At 44.1% G+C, this 21,246-nt stretch overlaps 1 protein-coding gene across 1 annotated transcript in view; it reads right to left on the minus strand.

The window, feature by feature from the left end:
* Positions 1-21,246, minus strand: part of LOC106605863 (protein capicua homolog) — a 77,525-nt gene that overhangs the window by 20,277 nt on the left and 36,002 nt on the right. The window contains 2 exon segments of the mRNA XM_082975503.1: positions 5,674-5,845; positions 6,014-6,163. Coding sequence (XP_082831629.1) covers positions 5,674-5,845; positions 6,014-6,163 — 322 coding nt within the window.

Consider the following 21,246-nt stretch of genomic DNA (forward strand, 5'->3'; position numbering starts at 1 on the left):
GCTGCTGATGGTCATTAGTAGCCTACCAAAACTTGTTAACTGCCAGGTACTCAGCACTCTATTGTCCCTCTAATCACTCTGACAGCAATGCAAACGTAATGGTAAACCCTAATCAAACACTTCATGAGAGTCCATGAGCTCATGTTGCGCAATATTTCTATAGGCTATTGCGTGAGAGAACAGAGTGATGGCCTCTAATAAAAAGAGGAGGATTTAAATGTATTTTTTTTCCCACTGCTCCTGTTTCCAGACAGGTGCATGATAATGGTCCATTCTGAATGTTGTCCCGTGTGGCTCAGTTGGTAGAGCATGGTGTTTGCAACACCAGGGTTGTGGGTTCGATTCCCACGGGGGACCAGTACGGAATACATTTTTTTTTTTTTTAAATGTATGAAATGTATGCATTCACTACTGTAAGTTGCTCTGGATAAGAGCGTCTGCTAAATGACTAAAATGTAAATGTAAATGTAAGAAGAGAGTATACGCAAAGCCCACTGGAAAAAAAGTGAACATACGTCTTATACTGTACCTGCGTATACCCTACACCACTGGCCCTTTGTGTTTATACTGTACCTGCGTATACCCTACACCACTGGCCCTTTGTGTTTATACTGTACCTGCGTATACCCTACACCACTGGCCCTTTGGGTTTAAACTGTACCTGCGTATACCCTACACCACTGGCCCTTTGTGTTTATACTGTACCTGCGTATACCCTACACCACTGGCCCTTTGTTTAAACTGTACCTGCGTATACCCAACACCACTGGCCCTTTGTGTTTAAACTGTACCTGCGTATACCCTACACCACAGGCCCTTTGTGTTTAAACTGTACCTGCGTATACCCTACATCACTGGCCCTTTGTGTTTAAACTGTACCTGCGTATACCCAACACCACTGGCCCTTTGTGTTTTACAAAAAGTGCACTCTCCTACATGAGTGTGCTAGTATTACGGTTGATCTCCTTTCAGAATCACTGAAGACCTATAGGTTCACCACTGTACTAACCTGTCACACCTATAGGTTCACCACTGTACTAACCTGTCACACCTATAGGTTTACCACTGTACTAACCTGTCACACACTGAAGACCTATAGGTTCACCACTGTACTAACCTGTCACACACTGAAGACCTATAGGTTCACCACTGTACTAACCTGTCACACACTGAAGGCCTATAGGTTCACCACTGTACTAACCCGTCACACCTATAGGTTCACCACTGTACTAACCCGTCACACCTATAGGTTCACCACTGTACTAACCTGTCACACCTATAGGTTCACCACTGTACTAACCTGTCACACCTATAGGTTCACCACTGTACTAACCTGTCACACCTATAGGTTCACCACTGTACTAACCTGTCACACCTATAGGTTCACCACTGTACTAACCTGTCACACCTATAGGTTCACCACTGTACTAACCTGTCACACCTATAGGTTCACCACTGTACTAACCTGTCACACCTATAGGTTCACCACTGTACTAACCTGTCACACCTATAGGTTCACCACTGTACTAACCTGTCACACCTATAGGTTCACCACTGTACTAACCTGTCACACCTATAGGTTCACCACTGTACTAACCTGTCACACCTATAGGTTCACCACTGTACTAACCTGTCACACCTATAGGTTCACCACTGTACTAACCTGTCACACCTATAGGTTCACCACTGTACTAACCTGTCACACCTATAGGTTCACCACTGTACTAACCTGTCACACCTATAGGTTCACCACTGTACTAACCTGTCACACCTATAGGTTCACCACTGTACTAACCTGTCACACCTATAGGTTCACCACTGTACTAACCTGTCACACCTATAGGTTCACCACTGTACTAACCTGTCACACCTATAGGTTCACCACTGTACTAACCTGTCACACCTATAGGTTCACCACTGTACTAACCTGTCACACCTATAGGTTCACCACTGTACTAACCTGTCACACCTATAGGTTCACCACTGTACTAACCTGTCACACCTATAGGTTCACCACTGTACTAACCTGTCACACCTATAGGTTCACCACTGTACTAACCTGTCACACCTATAGGTTCACCACTGTACTAACCTGTCACACCTATAGGTTCACCACTGTACTAACCTGTCACACCTATAGGTTCACCACTGTACTAACCTGTCACACCTATAGGTTCACCACTGTACTAACCTGTCACACCTATAGGTTCACCACTGTACTAACCTGTCACACCTATAGGTTCACCACTGTACTAACCTGTCACACCTATAGGTTCACCACTGTACTAACCTGTCACACCTATAGGTTCACCACTGTACTAACCTGTCACACCTATAGGTTCACCACTGTACTAACCTGTCACACCTATAGGTTCACCACTGTACTAACCTGTCACACCTATAGGTTCACCACTGTACTAACCTGTCACACCTATAGGTTCACCACTGTACTAACCTGTCACACCTATAGGTTCACCACTGTACTAACCTGTCACACCTATAGGTTCACCACTGTACTAACCTGTCACACCTATAGGTTCACCACTGTACTAACCTGTCACACCTATAGGTTCACCACTGTACTAACCTGTCACACCTATAGGTTCACCACTGTACTAACCTGTCACACCTATAGGTTCACCACTGTACTAACCTGTCACACCTATAGGTTCACCACTGTACTAACCTGTCACACCTATAGGTTCACCACTGTACTAACCTGTCACACCTATAGGTTCACCACTGTACTAACCTGTCACACCTATAGGTTCACCACTGTACTAACCTGTCACACCTATAGGTTCACCACTGTACTAACCTGTCACACCTATAGGTTCACCACTGTACTAACCTGTCACACCTATAGGTTCACCACTGTACTAACCTGTCACACCTATAGGTTCACCACTGTACTAACCTGTCACACCTATAGGTTCACCACTGTACTAACCTGTCACACACATAGGTTCACCACTGTACTAACCTGTCACACCATAGGTTCACCACTGTACTAACCTGTCACACCTATAGGTTCACCACTGTACTAAGCTGTCACACCTATAGGTTCACCACTGTACTAACCTGTCACACCTATAGGTTCACCACTGTACTAACCTGTCACACACCGAAGGCCTATAGGTTCACTTTTGACTGGTACAGTATATATTTATTTATTACACTTGTCTGATTCGCGCCCATCTCAGTGAACTAATCCATTGCGGAGGATGGCACAGTCCAAGAGGAAGGGGAGTGTGGCTAGGATGCATAATGCACGTCTATAGCTGTAGTTCCTGAGACCACATATTGAGTGTTTCGGTGTTCTCTACATGTTGGATACATTTGTACTCGGTCTTGACTCGGTCTCGGACAGTGAGGACTCGTCATTTCTTCCCAAGACCAAAGTAAAAAACTCCTAATTATCAGCTTCCATTCAGTCAGCACATAGAACCGCTTCTCCAGGCCCAATATATTCACTCCTTTCTGGAAACATGAATATCTTAACCTCTATGGGCTAGGTGGGACGCAGGCGTCCCCCCCGTGGTGCACTCCATCAACAGCAGGTGCATTTCAAGAGCGGCAAATTTGAATCCAAATAAATGTCAAAATTCAAATTTTTCAAACATACAACTATTTTACACCCTTTGAAAGATAAACATCTCCTTAATCTAACCACGTTTTACGATTTCAAAAAGGTTTTACGGCGAAAGCATAAATTTAGAGTATGTTAGGACAGTACATTTACAAGAGTTGTGTGTAATGTTTTGTCAATTCAAAGACAGGGTCACCAAAACCATAAAACCAGCTAAAATGATGCACTAACCTTTTACAATCTCCATCAGATGACACTCCTAGGACATTATGTTAGACAATGCATGCATTTTTAGTTCTATCAAGTTCATATTTATATCCAAAAACAGCGTTTTACTATGGCATTGATGTTGAGGAAATCGTTTCCCTCCAATAACCGGCAGTCAAGTCAGCATCACAAATTAAATAATTAAAATTAGAAAACATTGGTAAAATATTATATTGTCATTTAAAGAATTATAGATTTACATCTCTTGAACGCAATCAACTTGCCAGATTTAAAAATAACCTTACTGGGAAATCACACTTTGCAATAATCTGAGCACTGCGCCCAGAAAAATACGCGTTGCGATACAGACTAGTCGTCATGTTGGGGAGATCTAAAATCGAAAATACTATGTAAATAATCCATTACCTTTGATTCTCTTCATCAGATGTCACTTCCAGGTATCACAGGTCCATAACGAATGTAGTTTTGTTCAAAAAAGCTCATCATTTATGTCCAAAAATCTCCGTCTTGTTAGCACATGATCTAAGCCCGCCGGACTTCACTTCATGAACGAGGGGAAAAAATATATTTACGTTCGTTCAAACATGTCAAACGTTGTATAGCATAAATCATTAGGGCCTTTTTTAACCAGAACATGAATAATATTCAAGGTGGACGAATGCATACTCTTTTATAACGTATTGGAACGAGGGTACCCAACATGAACTCGCGCGCCAGGTGTCTAATGGGCCATCATCGTTCCATGGCTCTTGTTCGGTCAGATCTCCCTCCAGAAGACTCAAAACACTTTGTAAAGGCTGGTGACATCTAGTGGAAGCAATAGGAAGTGCCAAAATATTCCTCAGCCCCTGTGTTTTTCAATGGCATAGGTTTAAAGGTAATACAACACATCAGGTATCCACTTCCTGTCAGAAAATGTCTCAGGGTTTTGCCTGCCAAATGAGTTCTATTATACTCACAGACACCATTCAAACAGTTTTAGAAACTTTAGAGTGTTTTCTATCCATATATAATAAGTATATGCATATTCTAGTTACTGGGTAGGATTAGTAACCAGATTAAATCGGGTAAAAAAAAAAAATCTCCAGCCGTGCAAATACTGCCCCCTAGCCCTAACAGGTTAACAGCCTTTTTATCTATTATAGACAGGTTAGTACAGTGGTGAACCTATAGGTGTGACAGGTTAGTACAGTGGTGAACCTATAGGTGTGACAGGTTAGTACAGTGGTGAACCAATAGGTGTGACAGGTTAGTACAGTGGTGAACCTATAGGTGTGACAGGTTAGTACAGTGGTGAACCTATAGGTGTGACAGGTTAGTACAGTGGTGAACCTATAGGTGTGACAGGTTAGTACAGTGGTGAACCTATAGACCTTCAGTGTGTGACAGGTTAGTACAGTGGTGAACCTATAGACCTTCAGTGTGTGAAGTTTGGACACACCTTATCATTCAAGGGTTTTTCTTAATTTTTACTATTTTCTACATTGTAGAATAATAGTGAAGAAATCAAAACTATGAAATAACATGTGGAATCATGTAGTAACCAAAAAGTGTTAAAAAAATCTAAATATATTTTAGATTTGAAATTCTTCAAAGTAGCCACCCTTCCCCTTGATGACAGCTTTGCACACTTGTCTTACAATGTAGAAAATAGTCAAAATAAAGAAAAACACCGGAATGAGTAGGTGTGTCCAAACTTTAGACTGGTACTTTATAAATTTGCTACAGCTCAACTAAAATAATTCTCAGTCAACCAACAGCCTAACGACCAAACAATCGACTAATTGGGGTCAGCCCTAGTGTCCACATGCAGTCACGCACACACACACACACACACACACACACACCACACTTACGGGTCATCCACATCACTCTCAGTCTCACTGTCTGGCCTCTCTCTTTCGGCCTCTCTCTCCCTCTCTGGGGCCAGGTCATCTGTGGAGGGAGTTGGCCTTGTTGTGGGTCCTCTCTCCAGGGTGGGGGTGTCCTCGTTGGCCTCCTGTAGCAGCACTGCACCCCCCTGAGACTCTGAGAAAGACAGGAAAAGGGGGTATTTTCGCAATGATTCAAATCTCTGAAAGTTATCTGGTAATACCAATGTTTGTGTTACGTAATCCATTATGTTTCATGTGTTTGAAATCATGGTAGAAATTGTAATCTTGCTGGGATTTGGGTAGAATTTCACCAACAACCTACCTGTTTTCAGACTGGCAGCTTGGGGGTGATTGATTGGTTGCTGGCCCTCACCAGACTGAGTAGATGCATCTGATTGGGTTGGTGCCAGGAAAGGGACCAATGAATGCCAGGGAAACACAGGAACCGACCGGGGTTCCACGTTGGTCCAGACTGTAAAAAATATATAAAGAAATGGTTAGGCCTACTCCTTTCACAACGGTTTATGGACTCACAATATGTCCAGACAATGCACTCCTCATAGTAAGCTAGCTCAAACATATTTTTATAAAATCTCAACTTCCTATAAACAATCTCAACTTTTATATAAACAAGATTCTATTTCCAGATTTGGGGAACATTTTGTTGTTAGCCCATACACTTGCTAATAGTTTATTTATGACAACATGAACAATTTTCTAGTATGGTCAAGAGGTGACTATCAAAGGCCCATCTTCCCAGAACCAGTGGCTCACTGGCTTAACTAATTAGCCTCAGGTATATACTCATGGCTGTTGCTGCTCCCCATATGGGACACCTCTGGAAACTCACCAGCAGGTAGCTGATCTATGTGAGTATCAATCAGCCATGAGAAAGACCTGTATATACCATTTATATCGCACTGTAAATTCATAATGCTACAATATTCAAAATGGTGCTGAAGACAAATATGAAAAACAGAGGTAGTAAATGACATTGACTGACCAAACATGCTCAGTCCTTGCCGGAGGTATTGAGGGCTTTCTGATGAATACATGGTTGAAAAGGGTCCTTTATGGTGTTTTTCCAAAAACGAGAGTCCCTTTACAATGTCAGATAAAAATCCATGTGTTCAAACATCCATCAGTGATCCAAGATAGTATAGTGGATGGCAACTCCATCGATGAAACAAAAAAGCAACAGTGCTCGATGGTGCCTTCATCTGACGCTTATCTTCAGATTGCGGTCATCACGCACAACGTTCACTACAATAGACGCACTGCTATTATGATTTATCCGGTGGCTTACAGATATATCTGTAAATGTTCATTTCTGATTAAAATAACGTCCCAGGCGTAACGGTCAACAACATGAGACCAGCTCAGGCTTTCATCTTTTCAGAATGCCGCATTCTCTGCGAGCAGCCTATTTATTCACGCGCATTGACGATAACAATTACATTTCCCCAGTGCAGAACATGAAATACGGGGAATAACACAATGTAAAATGGATTGCCAAATAGTCACAAGTTGCAACAGGATACAGATGAGACAATATGTTATATATCATCGGAGAAGTCTGTGTTCCTCTTGGTCTAATAACCTCTGATGCACCCTCGTCTGTTTGTTTACATTACTGGAGTGCTGCGGTCATGAATGGGTTAACTAGGCCTCACCCTCATCCACGGAGGAAATTGGCACATCAGTCCGAGACATATGCTATCCTCGCGGCTATGTTTAACTTGTCTCTACACGTACTCGCTTCAGTCTAGCAGTGTACAAATGGTACGAAAGGCTAGTAAATTGTTTAAGGCAGAAACGATCTCCGGAGTATTCGATGTATTGCATGTGTCGACCAAGAATGTCTGACAGCTAGCTTGGACGACACTAACATGAATTGCTAGCAGTGGATAGCAAGCTGGCTAGCTAACTACGTGCATTAGCTATCTGGCTAGCTAGTTGTTATGCAAATGCTCAAAATGACAAAGCTATCAAATTCATCATCCTGCTAGATTTGTTTATTGAAGGGATTTGTATCTGTCTGAATCTATCAATCAATGGCGTATGCATCGGACCGTGTGTAACGTTATACACAACTACTAGTTAGCTGAATTAACACAAGCTAGCAGCAGCTATTTGCCGTCAAACTCCAGTGCAGGCTATGCTCAGCAACATCATGCGTTTACTCTGGGTCTTGCTGAAGTTTGGAGGACAAGTGACAACCCCAATTGTTTATCTTATGTTAGCTGGCCAACACAGACGGGTTTATTGCAGTCTACATTGACGCAAGTAGCACTACAATTGTCAGTCAAAATAACCTGTGCTACTTCAAAATACAGCCGACAGGTTCAACTCGAGAAGGCAACCCGAGCCTCATGTGCACCGGTCCAAATAACACCGTAGCCTCCGGAACGCCCCTGGCCCTGCACCCGCAGAACAGAAACAGAAAGCAGTCAAAGAAACGCAATTGTTGTCCTCATGTCACTACCCTTCCTTTACACAACAAAAGTCTGTTACTATTGTTTTTCTTCACACCATGAAACCACTTAAATTATTCGAGGAACAATGACTGCTGCGTACTAGATCTATAAGATGGTAGCTAAATTTACTAAAACCTGTCTGAATACGCCTGCATTGTTTACTCCCAAAACCGTTAGCTACCTGCCTGTTTAGCCGTATGGTTAATGTCAGCATCCAACATTGATATTCTATTGCTTTGGCACCAACTCATATTCAAATGTAAAGCAACGTGAAATCGTATTCACCATCAATTAACTTTCTACCACACAAGGCGGATCATATGCAGGTGTGCGTAAAACTGGTGCATTCACCTATCTCCCATGTCCTACTGGCTCTCCAGTTGCTGGTTAAATCCAAAGACCCATTTTTTTTTTTGCAAGCTAGCCACCAATGCGCTACCCCCACTCACGTTAATATATATTTTAAAACACCACCTTGGCCTCAGTCGGCTCCCGCACACACTCCTGCCTCGTATCTATCAACGTCTCAAAAAGGTAATCGACTGAAAATATAGTTGGCAGAAGTATTTCACTCCAACGCTGTCATGAGCAGCAGCGATGATGATAACTCGGACCCCAATGACAGAAAGTGGGGCGAGACCACAGCACTGTTCTGTGTTGGTTGCTGCTCCCCTTGGACCAAAGAAAACGACAGGGTTGAGCTCAAAGGCAGGAAACCGAAGCGAGAGGCCAGCCGGAGATGCTCTGACACAGATCCGTGGAATCGTGGGCTTTATATAGAAATAGCAGCTCGAGGTCCGGTGCGATCTCCGCCTGCAGCAGGTCACTTCGCGCGCGCCCACTCCTGTCCGTCAGCTCGGTAGGTATTTGTAGTAGAAAAGTTATCGTATCATAACATCTCCTCACTTTAGCTCAACTCTCTTCCCCACAATTTCTCCTCTCTGGCTTCGTCTGGCCCTTTCTTTCTTTTTCCCTCCCCTCTTGTTGTAAACTAGGCTGCCCCCTCTCGCTCTTTCAATGTGTCAACCTCGCCCAACCGTGCCCTGGCCTCTCTACATCTAAGCTCCGCCATTGGTCAAGGCAGCCACCTGTCATCCCACCGCCGTGACCGCTGATTGGTTTAAATATACACTGGAACGTCAGTCATATGCAAATCTCACTCGGTCAGTCACTGATCGCTGCAATGAAATAGAGCTCCTAAAAAAATACATATAAAATTGGGCCATGACTTCGTATTGGCTGTTATGTTATTCAATCCAACCGTGACGTATCTGGCGTTAATTTATTGGATACAAAGCCCAAATTCCCCAACCTGAATCATACCGCAATAATTACTTTACATAATCCCGTCCATGTCCCATCTCCATTGGTCTATTTTAGGAAGTATGCAAGATTGATTGCAGAGCAAGAAAATCGACAAGAGACACTCAGATTGAGGACAATAAATCGCTTGACAGAAGTTTAAATAAGGTCCCTCTCACCAAAAATAGTAAAAAAACGATATGCAGTACCGACTTCGTCCATCTGCATAGGGGGCGCTCTAGAAATCAAACTCTTTGAAGTGGAGCTGTGAAGCAGTTTCCACTAGATAGCACAGCCACAAAGTCAAAATTGGCAATATGGTAAAAATGTATGAAAACAAAAATGTGCTTTTTGGTCTTAATTTAAGGTTAGGGTTAGGCAAGATTAGCAGTGGGGTTAAAGTGCAAATGACAAGTGTTTTAACTACTTTGCAGATATGAAACAAACAGACAATCGCATCAGTTAAAAATATCTAATTCCAAGTTTATGCTACAAAAAACAACTTTTATTAAAACATTTAAAAAAAAAAGGTTCTATTTGACTCAACATTCCATGAGGTACACTAAGGCATTGTTGCCAGAATAGATGGATGCAGTTCAATGCATGATTATAATTCACTGATAGATTCCTTGGTAGTCCAAAAAATATTGCTATCAGGTTGAAAATCACAGCTGGCCTGGTACATTGTTTGCTGCCTCCATTCAGGATGCGGTGTTTCAGTTTCAATGACTCAATAATCTGGACAAAACGCACAAATGTAAAGGCTGGAATGTCAATACAATCAAACTAGCAAGGGCTATGATCACAAGTCAGTCATAACATGGCTAATAGACTCGCGTATCTATTTATGTAGCAAGCTAAAAACACAGAGCCTAGCGTTAGTTAGCTAGCTAGCTAGCTGCTAGGAGGAAGTCATGCCATTGGAGGAGTGGGTGAGTGACTTCTTTTCCGGTGGCTTTTCACAGCAGGTGTCATTTGGTTAGCTAGCAAGAACTTGAATAACTGTCATCCAGTTAGCTAGCATATCTCTTGCGTTCGCAAATTCACTCTGGATATCTAGCTAGCCTAGTGGTTAGAGTGTTGGGCCAGTAACTGAAAGCTTGCTGGATCGAATCCCCGAGCTGACAAGGTAAAAATCTGTTGTTCTGCCCCTGAGCAAGACAGTTAACCCACTGTCCCCCAGGCGCGGAAGACGTGGATGTCGATTAAGGCAGCCCCCCGCACCTCTGTTTCAGAGGGGTTGTGGTAAATGCAGAAGACACATTTCAGTTGAATGCATTCAGTTGTACAACTGACTTTCCCCTTTACTCTGATTTCAGAGCACTCTTGTCTGAGTGTGCCAGAGCGCAGAATAACTCATGAATTTACGAACGCACAACACCTGCTGAATATGACCGGTGTCAGCAAACGCAAGGGGGAAAAAAGTAATAGTTAGTCAAGACCACGCTAGATAACATGTAAACAACCTAACCAACTCTGCTAGGGTGAGTAAAATGGTCAGAGTGAGGTGTTCTCTCATTTGTGTCTGGAAGTAGCAAGCTAGCCAGTTAGCTTGGTTGGGACAAGCTGCCGAAGGAAGAGTAGGCTACAATTCCCCATCGTTTATCAGTGCAATTTTACGGCCAACTAGCTGAAAGTTTGGGTTTATCTAACGTTAGATTTTAGCACATCTTGCTCTGGCGAGCATTAGTTAATGATCTTGTTGATGTGCATCACCGAGTGGTTGTTTGATAAATAGGCAAATGTAAGAGGACTCCTGTGGTATTTGCAGAAATCCATTCAGGTCTATATTGTGGCTTTTGGCAAATGCGTTCTAATGATCTAAAGCTGCGCTGTTGCAACTGCCTGTAAACACACAGTCCAGTTCAAAGTGAATGATGGCAGGCCTGTGTGGCAAATGGCATGTTTGCATAAAGGCCTACTGTAGCTCCGATTGGCTATGACACACCGGTCTGCGTAGACTCCGGTCCTGGACGAGACATACAGTACCAGTGTCAAAAGTTTGGACATACCTACTCATTCAAGGGTTTTTCTTTATTTTTACTATTTCCTACATTGTAGAATAATAGTGAATACATCAAAACAATGAAATAACACATATGGAATCATGTAGTAACCAAAAAAGTGTTAAACAAATTAAAATAGATTTTATATTTGAGGTTCTTCAAAGTAGCCACCCTTTGCCGTGATGACAGCTTTGCACACTCTTGGCATTCTCTCAACCAGCTTCATGAGGAATGCTTTTCCAACAGTCTTGAAGGAGTTCCCACATATGCTGAGCACTTGGTTGGCTGTTTCCTTCACTCTGCGGTCCAACTCATCCCAAACCATCTCAATTGGGTTGAGGTCGGGTGATTATGGAGGCCAGGTCATCTGATGCAGCACTCCATCACTCTCCTTCTTGATCAAATAGCCCTTACACAGCCTGGAGGTATGTTGGGTCTTTGTCCTATTGAAAAACAAATGATAGTCCCACTAAGCGCAAACAAGATGGGATGGAGTATCGCTGCAGAATGCTGTGGTGCCATGCTGTTTAAGTGTGCCTTGAATTCTAAATAAATCACTGACAGTGTCAGCAGTAAAGCACATCCACACCCTCACACCTCCTCCTCCATGCTTCACAGTGGGAACCACACATGCGGAGATCATCCGTTCACCTACTCTGTGTCTCATAAAGACACAACGGTTGGAACCAAAAATCTCAAATTTGGACTCATCACACCAAAGGACAGATTTCTGCCGGTCTAATGTCCATTGCTCGTGTTTCTTGGCCCAAGCAAGTCTCTTCTTCTTATTGGTGTCCTTTAGTAGGGGTTTCTTTGCAGCAACTCGACCATGAAGGCCTGATTCACGCAGTCCCCACTGAACAGTTGATGTTGAGATGTGTCTGTTACTTAAACTCTGAAGCATTTATTTGGGCTGCAATTTCTGAGGCTGGTAACTCTAATAAACTTATCCTCTGCAGCAGAGGTAACTCTGGGTCTTCCTTTCCTGTGACGGTCCTTATGAGAGCCAGTTTCATCATAGTGCTTGATGGTTTTTGCGACTGCACTTGAAGTAACTTTCCAAGTTCTTTAAATTTTCCGGATTGACTGACCTTCATGTCTTAAAGTAATGATGGGCTGTCGTTTCTTATTTGAACTGTGCTTGCCATAATAAGGACTTATATGGTATTTTACCAAATAGTGCTATCTTCTGTATACCAACCCTAACTTTTCACAACACAACTGACTGGCTAAAACACATTAAGAAGGAAAGAAATTCCACAAATTAACTTTTAACAAGGCACACCTGTTAATTGAAATGCATTCCAGGTAACTACCTCCTGAAGCTGGTTGAGAGAATGCCAAGAGTGTGCAAAGCTGTCATCAAGGCAAAGGGCATACTTTGAAGAATCAAAAAAAAAAATACATTTTGATTTGTTAAACACTTTTTTGGTTACTACATGATTCCACTTGTGTTATTTACTAGTTTTGACGTCTTTACTATTATTCTACAATGTAGAAAATAGTACAAATAAACAAAAACCCTGGAATGAGTAGGTGTCTCCAAACTTTTGACTGGTACTGTATGTTTTTATTAGGTTTTATTTCCTGCAGTGTCTATTAATTGTCCAAACGCATGGCCGCTTTCCCACTCTATATTGCTAAAAAAAAATCTCACAAATGACTTACTATACGTTGTTCCCAAACATTCTATTAATTTATGAAAACATGAAAATTACCATATCTAAGTGCTCACTTAGAATAATAAATAAAAAAGTGTAATATTCTTCCTGGGGGTGTATATGAACTGATTTTTTAAATAAAATGTCATGTTGCTAAAATGCTGTCAGTTCCACTAAGGTTAGAGTTAGGTTTAAAATCACATTTTAAGAAGATCAATTGTAGAAATAGGCAGGGTTTATGACTTTGTGGCTGTGGCAACTAGTGACAACCCGGTGAAGCCTGTGAGACCACACTATCTGTATCTTTGGGCTTTTTGTTATTAAATGCATTAATAATATTTCCAGACAACTCCCTTCCGCATTCCAGGAATCAGGTCATTTATCCTCTGAGTCTGTAGGGTTATTACAGTGTAATAACATCAACCAGTCATCTAGCATCATCTAATGTAGCCTACTCTCTGATGTTATAACTGCTGCTCAGTGCTCAGCCATGTGTTTTATGACTCAGCAGTGCATACACACTCACCATGTGACTGAATTACAGGAACGCTAAAAAGAGACAGTATTGGTAATGAGTAATTAGCAGCATTAGAGAAGCTTAGAGGAACCAACTAGACTACTATTCTACTACTTCTTCAACTAATTGCTCCACTACCATTGTGTTTTAGATAGTCAGTACAGGCAGCAGCAGTAGTTCTACATAATGGTAGTCATGAGCAGTATTACAAGTAGCCTAATGGTTGTGGAACGATGAAATCAGATGGTTGGACCCTTATTCACTCTATTCCAACATGTTATTTAACCACATGTGTACGCCACAGACACACACACTGGCATGTAAACTGAGTGGTAAATGATTGAGTTGTTTGTGGAGCGTTTCTCTCAGTTTCCGTGTCATTAGTCAGAAACGGAGAGGGGAGGCGAGCGATGATGCCATTTTCCACCATAAAAAGGCCATTCAATCCCAGAATATTCATTTTCAAAATGTTTCCATAGTGCAGCTTAACATTCCCTAGACTGACTTTTAAATGTGTGTGTATATGTTGAGCACACACATCATGCACACACACAACAAGCACACACGCTTTCTGACAGATACAAGAACACAAGAGTGTACTGTATACACATGCACACCTGTTCACACATACGCAGTCGCACTTACACACAAACCAGGACTGAGAAAGAAAATGAGTGGTGGAGGTTTTAGAAACAGGGGAAATGGGTGGTAATGGAAGAGAGGGAGAAGGTAGTATCAGTGTAAAAATAGACTAACAGTCATTCTGTGTAGAGGGGAGGGGAGAGGGAGGGAAAACAGAACTTCTCTTATAGGAGGAAGGGTGGAGAGGCCAGAGATGGGGGAGATGGATCACACACACACACACACACACACACACACACACACACACACACACACAATGCAGTGAGTGCAAACACACAAATCAACTACTAAGGGTACTGACTGCAACTCCTATTACTGGATAAAAGGTTGCCTATAGATGTCTACATATCATTTATCACTAAATACTGCTGCTAATAGAAAACTCATAACACGTGCAAACACACATTATGACAAATTGAGTGTGTTGGCACAGTACATCTACACACAATTCTCACTTATAGCTGCAAATAACATACTTCATAACACACAGTCTAAACTATGACAAATAGTGTATCTAATACCCTCCAGCACAGTGTACATTTTATTTGAACTGGTCTGTTCAAATACAATAGAGGGAGGGTCTAATCTCCCTCTTCTAGCCAGTCATCTCACAGGGAGCTTTGGGAGCCAGCCAATAAGGTCACAGCGAGCGCGACTAGCTCAGATCAGGCAGATGTTGTTGTCATAGTAAACAACTTATTAAACTACACTGAACAAAAATATAAACGCAGGCCACAATCAACAGCCTGATCAACTCTATGTGAAGGAGATGTGTCGTGCTGCATGAGGCAAATGGTGGTCACACCAGATACTGACTGGTTTTCTGATCCACGCTCCTACCTTTTTTTATTAAAGGTATCTGTGACCAACAGATGTTTATCTGTATTCCCAGTCATGTGAAATCCATAGATCAGGACCTAATGAATGTATTAAATTAACTGATTTCCTTCTATGAACTGTAACTCAGTAAAATCTTTGAAATTATTGCGTGTTGTATTTTTATTCAGTATATTTTGTGCGTAAAAGCTCTACAAACCTGTTTTTAATGAGTTTATAAATGCTTTCCTAACCCTAAATAATCTACAAAATGATGAAACAGAGATGAATATACACGTATTTTCAAGTCTTTCTTTCATTGATCCTCAATAATCTGAACTGTTCCCTCCATATAGTCTGTCGAGACAATTCTAATTAAAGCTGCCACATTTAAAGGGATGGCTTTAGATACATTGAATCAAAACTCAATGAGAAAATCTGTTGGCCGGCAAGTGGGTGGGTTTTCAGCGGTTGAATAAAATGTATTCAGAGCGCGCAAGGGAACCAAGCCAGCAAAGCCTGTTATGTACCTGGCATAAGGTAAGTGTGAATACCAACTACTGAGAGTGCGTAGGAAAGGTGTGCGTAGGAAAGGTATACATTTCCTATGTCTGAATTGGGCCCACAGTGATGATATAAAAATAAAAAGACTGCATGGGGGCTTTAACATATGCAAGTTAAACAACAGTCATTTTGTTATGTAGGCTATGTGACACACATTTCTGTTTGGTAGGAAAGAATGTCGGGTAGGAACAAATGAAACAGCACGCGGGTGCAGACAGATCACAGAACAACAGGCAGGAAATACAAGAGATTATCAATAGACATTCAAGCCATTAAATTGAGGATAGACTAAACCTAGAATTATGAGATCACTTGGGCTGAATCCTCCTCTAGCTCTGAGAGACCTAATAGATCACCATGCAGACTTGACTGAATAGTGACAAACCACTAGTCCTCCGGACAAAATGAAAGGACATGGAGAGGAGAGTGTTGAAATGAAAGGCAGAAAATCTGGAAAGAGAGAGACCCCCTCAGCTAAGCTTAACGATCTCCCTCTCCTGTCTGATTGGTGGACCTCTGCCCTGTATCTGTGTAGGAGTTTGTTCTCATCGAACCAAAAGCTACATATTGAGGGACTGCATAATACTCTGTGTCTACAGGAATATCTTCACACTGTATGAGGTGTTTATCTATGCTGTGGGTGTGTGTGTGTGTGTTTATGTCCAGTTTCTCTGTGGGTGTTTCCTGTTCTCTGACATGAGGCTCTACGTGAAGTCCCTGACTTTCCGCCCCCTCCAACACCCACCCTGACTCCCACTCTCACCTGGCATCACATATAGGGGCTCGCCACAGTCTCTCTCTCTCTCCTCTTTCTCCCTCCAACACCCACCCTGACTCCCACTCTCACCTGGCATCACATATAGGGGCTCGCCACAGTCTCTCTCTCTCTCCTCTTTCTCCCTCCAACACCCACCCTGACTCCCACTCTCACCTGGCATCACATATAGGGGCTCGCCACAGTCTCTCTCTCTCTCCTCTTTCTCCCTCCAACACCCACCCTGACTCCCACTCTCACCTGGCATCACATATAGGGGCTCGCCACAGTCTCTCTCTCTCTCCTCTTTCTCCCTCCAACACCCACCCTGACTCCCACTCTCACCTGGCATCACATATAGGGGCTCGCCACAGTCTCTCTCTCTCTCTCTCCTCTTTCTCCCTCCAACACCCACCCTGACTCCCACTCTCACCTGGCATCACATATAGGGGCTCGCCACAGTCTCTCTCTCTCTCCTCTTTCTCCCTCCAACACCCACCCTGACTCCCACTCTCACCTGGCATCACATATAGGGGCTCGCCACAGTCTCTCTCTCTCTCCTCTTTCTCCCTCCAACACCCACCCTGACTCCCACTCTCACCTGGCATCACATATAGGGGCTCGCCACAGTCTCTCTCTCTCTCCTCTTTCTCCCTCCAACACCCACCCTGACTCCCACTCTCACCTGGCATCACATATAGGGGCTCGCCACAGTCTCTCTCTCTCTCCTCTTTCTCCCTCCAACACCCACCCTGACTCCCACTCTCACCTGGCATCACATATAGGGGCTCGCCACAGTCTCTCTCTCTCTCTCTCCTCTTTCTCCCTCCAACACCCACCCTGACTCCCACTCTCACCTGGCATCACATATAGGGGCTCGCCACAGTCTCTCTCTCTCTCCTCTTTCTCCCTCCAACACCCACCCTGACTCCCACTCTCACCTGGCATCACATATAGGGGCACGCCACAGTCTCTCTCTCTCTCCTCTTTCTCCCTCCAACACCCACCCTGACTCCCACTCTCACCTGGCATCACATATAGGGGCTCGCCACAGTCTCTCTCTCTCTCCTCTTTCTCCCTCCAACACCCACCCTGACTCCCACTCTCACCTGGCATCACATATAGGGGCACGCCACAGTCTCTCTCTCTCTCGCCTCTTTCTCCCGCCCACTTTCTCCCACTCCCCAAATCCATCTCTCCCCCTCTCTCTCCTTCCTCCTACCAATCATTTGCTCTATCCAATTATAACTCGATTCGCCACCCTCCACAGTTACCACGGTAACAGTCATGTTGGGCACAGGTCCCCATGTCACTTGTGGAAACCAACGGCCCCCTGAATGCACCACAACACACCCCACCCTCCACCTGGCCTCTGTGTCTTCCCTAGAGACAGAGCGCTATGATGTCATCTATTCCTGAGTAATCAAATCATGGAATTCGGCTTCTGTAAAAAGGCAGAACTAGTGTGTGTCACGCCATCCTGAAGCTTTCCTGAGTGTGTTTCAGTGTGTGATCCAGCCTGCTCAGACAAATCATGGACATGGGTACAAGAGATGCTCAGTGTTCTTCAGTACACACATATCAACCATCGACAGTCGAGCTCTTTATCGTCTGTTATTTACAGACACAGGACACATGCGCACTAACACTGAGCATTACCCTGTTCCAGAGCACAGTACTTCTCCTGTTCCCACTCCCGAGCCACTGATCTAGGATCAACTCAACATTGCCAAATCCTAACCTTAACCATTATATGGGGGGAACATACCAAACTGACTCCAGATCAGCGTCTAGGTGCACCATCGTCCCCTGTCCCTGTTCCGTGGCTGAGATGTAATGTGTGTGTTTGTCCACCTGGAGGCAGTATGAGCCAGCAGACGGATAGAGCCATGCCAGACAGCCTGGGAAAACACTTGAGCAGGAGAGAGAGGAGGAGAGCGGGAAGATAGATGTTCGACCTCCCTAAAATAAAAACTCCTCTCCTAAAGTAAAGCTAAGTCTAACTTAGGTTGGAGAGCACCTGTACTTCAGAGGAACATTAAAAATACACTTTTTAGACCCCCCCCCCCCCCCCCAAAGAAATATATGATTTATGAAGTACAATAGTGACGCATAAGCTTGCCCTTGTGTATTTTACTATATATACATGGTAATATAACTATCATGATATGAATGAGTGTTAGTCTATACAGATGTGTGGTAGTCTGTTACCATGGTCTGGGAGCCAGTGCGGGGCTTTAAGTGTTACGTAAAGGGGGGAGGGGGGTTGTTATTCCCGGGATCTGTATCCGGGTAGACCAGGATGGCGAGAGGGAGAGGAGGAGACTGCAGTGCGATGGAGCGAAGGGTTAACATGGAGAATGGGAGCTTTATGTGGTTTGGGAAAGACAGAGTGAAACAGAGAAAGGAGAGGGGAAGAGATGGGTCTCCAGTTGCTTTTCCAGAGCGTGTGTGTATATAAGTGAGTGCCCTGTGTTGGGTGTGTGTGTATAAGTGAGTGCCCTGTGTTGGCTGTGTGTGTATAAGTGAGTGCCCTGTGTTGGGTGTGTGTGTGTGTATAAGTGAGTGCCCTGTGTTGGGTGTGTGTGTATAAGTGAGTGCCCTGTGTTGGGTGTGTGTGTATAAGTGAGTGCCCTGTGTTGGCTGTGTGTGTATAAGTGAGTGCCCTGTGTTGGGTGTGTGTGTATAAGTGAGTGCCCTGTGTTGGGTGTGTGTGTATAAGTGAGTGCCCTGTGTTGGTGTGTGTGTATAAGTGAGTGCCCTGTGTTGGCTGTGTGTGTATAAGTGAGTGCCCTGTGTTGGGTGTGTGTGTGTGTATAAGTGAGTGCCCTGTGTTGGGTGTGTGTGTATAAGTGAGTGCCCTGTGTTGGGTGTGTGTGTATAAGTGAGTGCCCTGTGTTGGGTGTGTGTGTATAAGTGAGTGCCCTGTGTTGGGTGTGTGTGTATAAGTGAGTGCCCTGTGTTGGGTGTGTGTGTATAAGTGAGTGCCCTGTGTTGGGTGTGTGTGTGTGTATAAGTGAGTGCCCTGTGTTGGGGTGTGTGTGTATAAGTGAGTGCCCTGTGTTGGGTGTGTGTGTATAAGTGAGTGCCCTGTGTTGGGTGTGTGTGTATAAGTGAGTGCCCTGTGTTGGGTGTGTGTATATAAGTGAGTGCCCTGTGTTGGGTGTGTGTATATAAGTGAGTGCCCTGTGTTGGGGTGTGTGTGTATAAGTGAGTGCCCTGTGTTGGGTGTGTGTGTATAAGTGAGTGCCCTGTGTTGGGTGTGTGTGTATAAGTGAGTGCCCTGTGTTGGGTGTGTGTGTATAAGTGAGTGCCCTGTGTTGGGTGTGTGTGTATAAGTGAGTGCCCTGTGTTGGGTGTGTGTGTATAAGTGAGTGCCCTGTGTTGGGTGTGTGTATATAAGTGAGTGCCCTGTGTTGGGTGTGTGTGTATAAGTGAGTGCCCTGTGTTGGGGTGTGTGTGTATAAGTGAGTGCCCTGTGTTGGGTGTGTGTGTATAAGTGAGTGCCCTGTGTTGGGTGTGTGTGTATAAGTGAGTGCCCTGTGTTGGGGTGTGTGTGTGTATAAGTGAGTGCCCTGTGTTGGGTGTGTGTGTGTATAAGTGAGTGCCCTGTGTTGGGTGTGTGTATATAAGTGAGTGCCCTGTGTTGGGGTGTGTGTGTATAAGTGAGTGCCCTGTGTTGGGTGTGTGTGTATAAGTGAGTGCCCTGTGTTGGGTGTGTGTGTATAAGTGAGTGCCCTGTGTTGGGTGTGTGTGTATAAGTGAGTGCCCTGTGTTGGGTGTGTGTATATAAGTGAGTGCCCTGTGTTGGGTGTGTGTGTATAAGTGAGTGCCCTGTGTTGGGTGTGTGTATATAAGTGAGTGCCCTGTGTTGGGTGTGTGTGTATAAGTGAGTGCCCTGTGTTGGGTGTGTGTATATAAGTGAGTGCCCTGTGTTGGGTGTGTGTGTATAAGTGAGTGCCCTGTGTTGGGTGTGTGTATATAAGTGAGTGCCCTGTGTTGGGTGTGTGTGTATAAGTGAGTGCCCTGTGTTGGGTGTGTGTATATAAGTGAGTGCCCTGTGTTGGGTGTGTGTGATATAAGTGAGTGCCCTGTGTTGGGTGTGTGTGTATAAGTGAGTGCCCTGTGTTGGGTGTGTGTGTATAAGTGAGTGCCCTGTGTTGGGTGTGTGTGTATAAGTGAGTGCCCTGTGTTGGGTGTGTGTATATAAGTGAGTGCCCTGTGTTGGGTGTGTGTGTGTATAAGTGAGTGCCCTGTGTTGGGTGTGTGTGTATAAGTGAGTGCCCTGTGTTGGGTGTGTGTGTATAAGTGAGTGCCCTGTGTTGGGTGTGTGTATATAAGTGAGTGCCCTGTGTTGGGTGTGTGTGTGTATAAGTGAGTGCCCTGTGTTGGGTGTGTGTGTATAAGTGAGTGCCCTGTGTTGGGTGTGTGTGTATAAGTGAGTGCCCTGTGTTGGGTGTGTGTGTATAAGTGAGTGCCCTGTGTTGGGTGTGTGTGTATAAGTGAGTGCCCTGTGTTGGGTGTGTGTGTATAAGTGAGTGCCCTGTGTTGGGTGTGTGTATATAAGTGAGTGCCCTGTGTTGGGTGTGTGTGTATAAGTGAGTGCCCTGTGTTGGGTGTGTGTATATAAGTGAGTGCCCTGTGTTGGGTGTGTGTGTATAAGTGAGTGCCCTGTGTTGGGTGTGTGTGTATAAGTGAGTGCCCTGTGTTGGGTGTGTGTATATAAGTGAGTGCCCTGTGTTGGGTGTGTGTGTGTGTATATAAGTGAGTGCCCTGTGTTGGGTGTGTGTGTGTATAAGTGAGTGCCCTGTGTTGG

This window comes from Salmo salar, chromosome 05 (assembly GCF_965601325.2).
Source record: "Salmo salar chromosome 05, fSalSal1, whole genome shotgun sequence".
Taxonomy (NCBI): domain Eukaryota; kingdom Metazoa; phylum Chordata; class Actinopteri; order Salmoniformes; family Salmonidae; genus Salmo; species Salmo salar.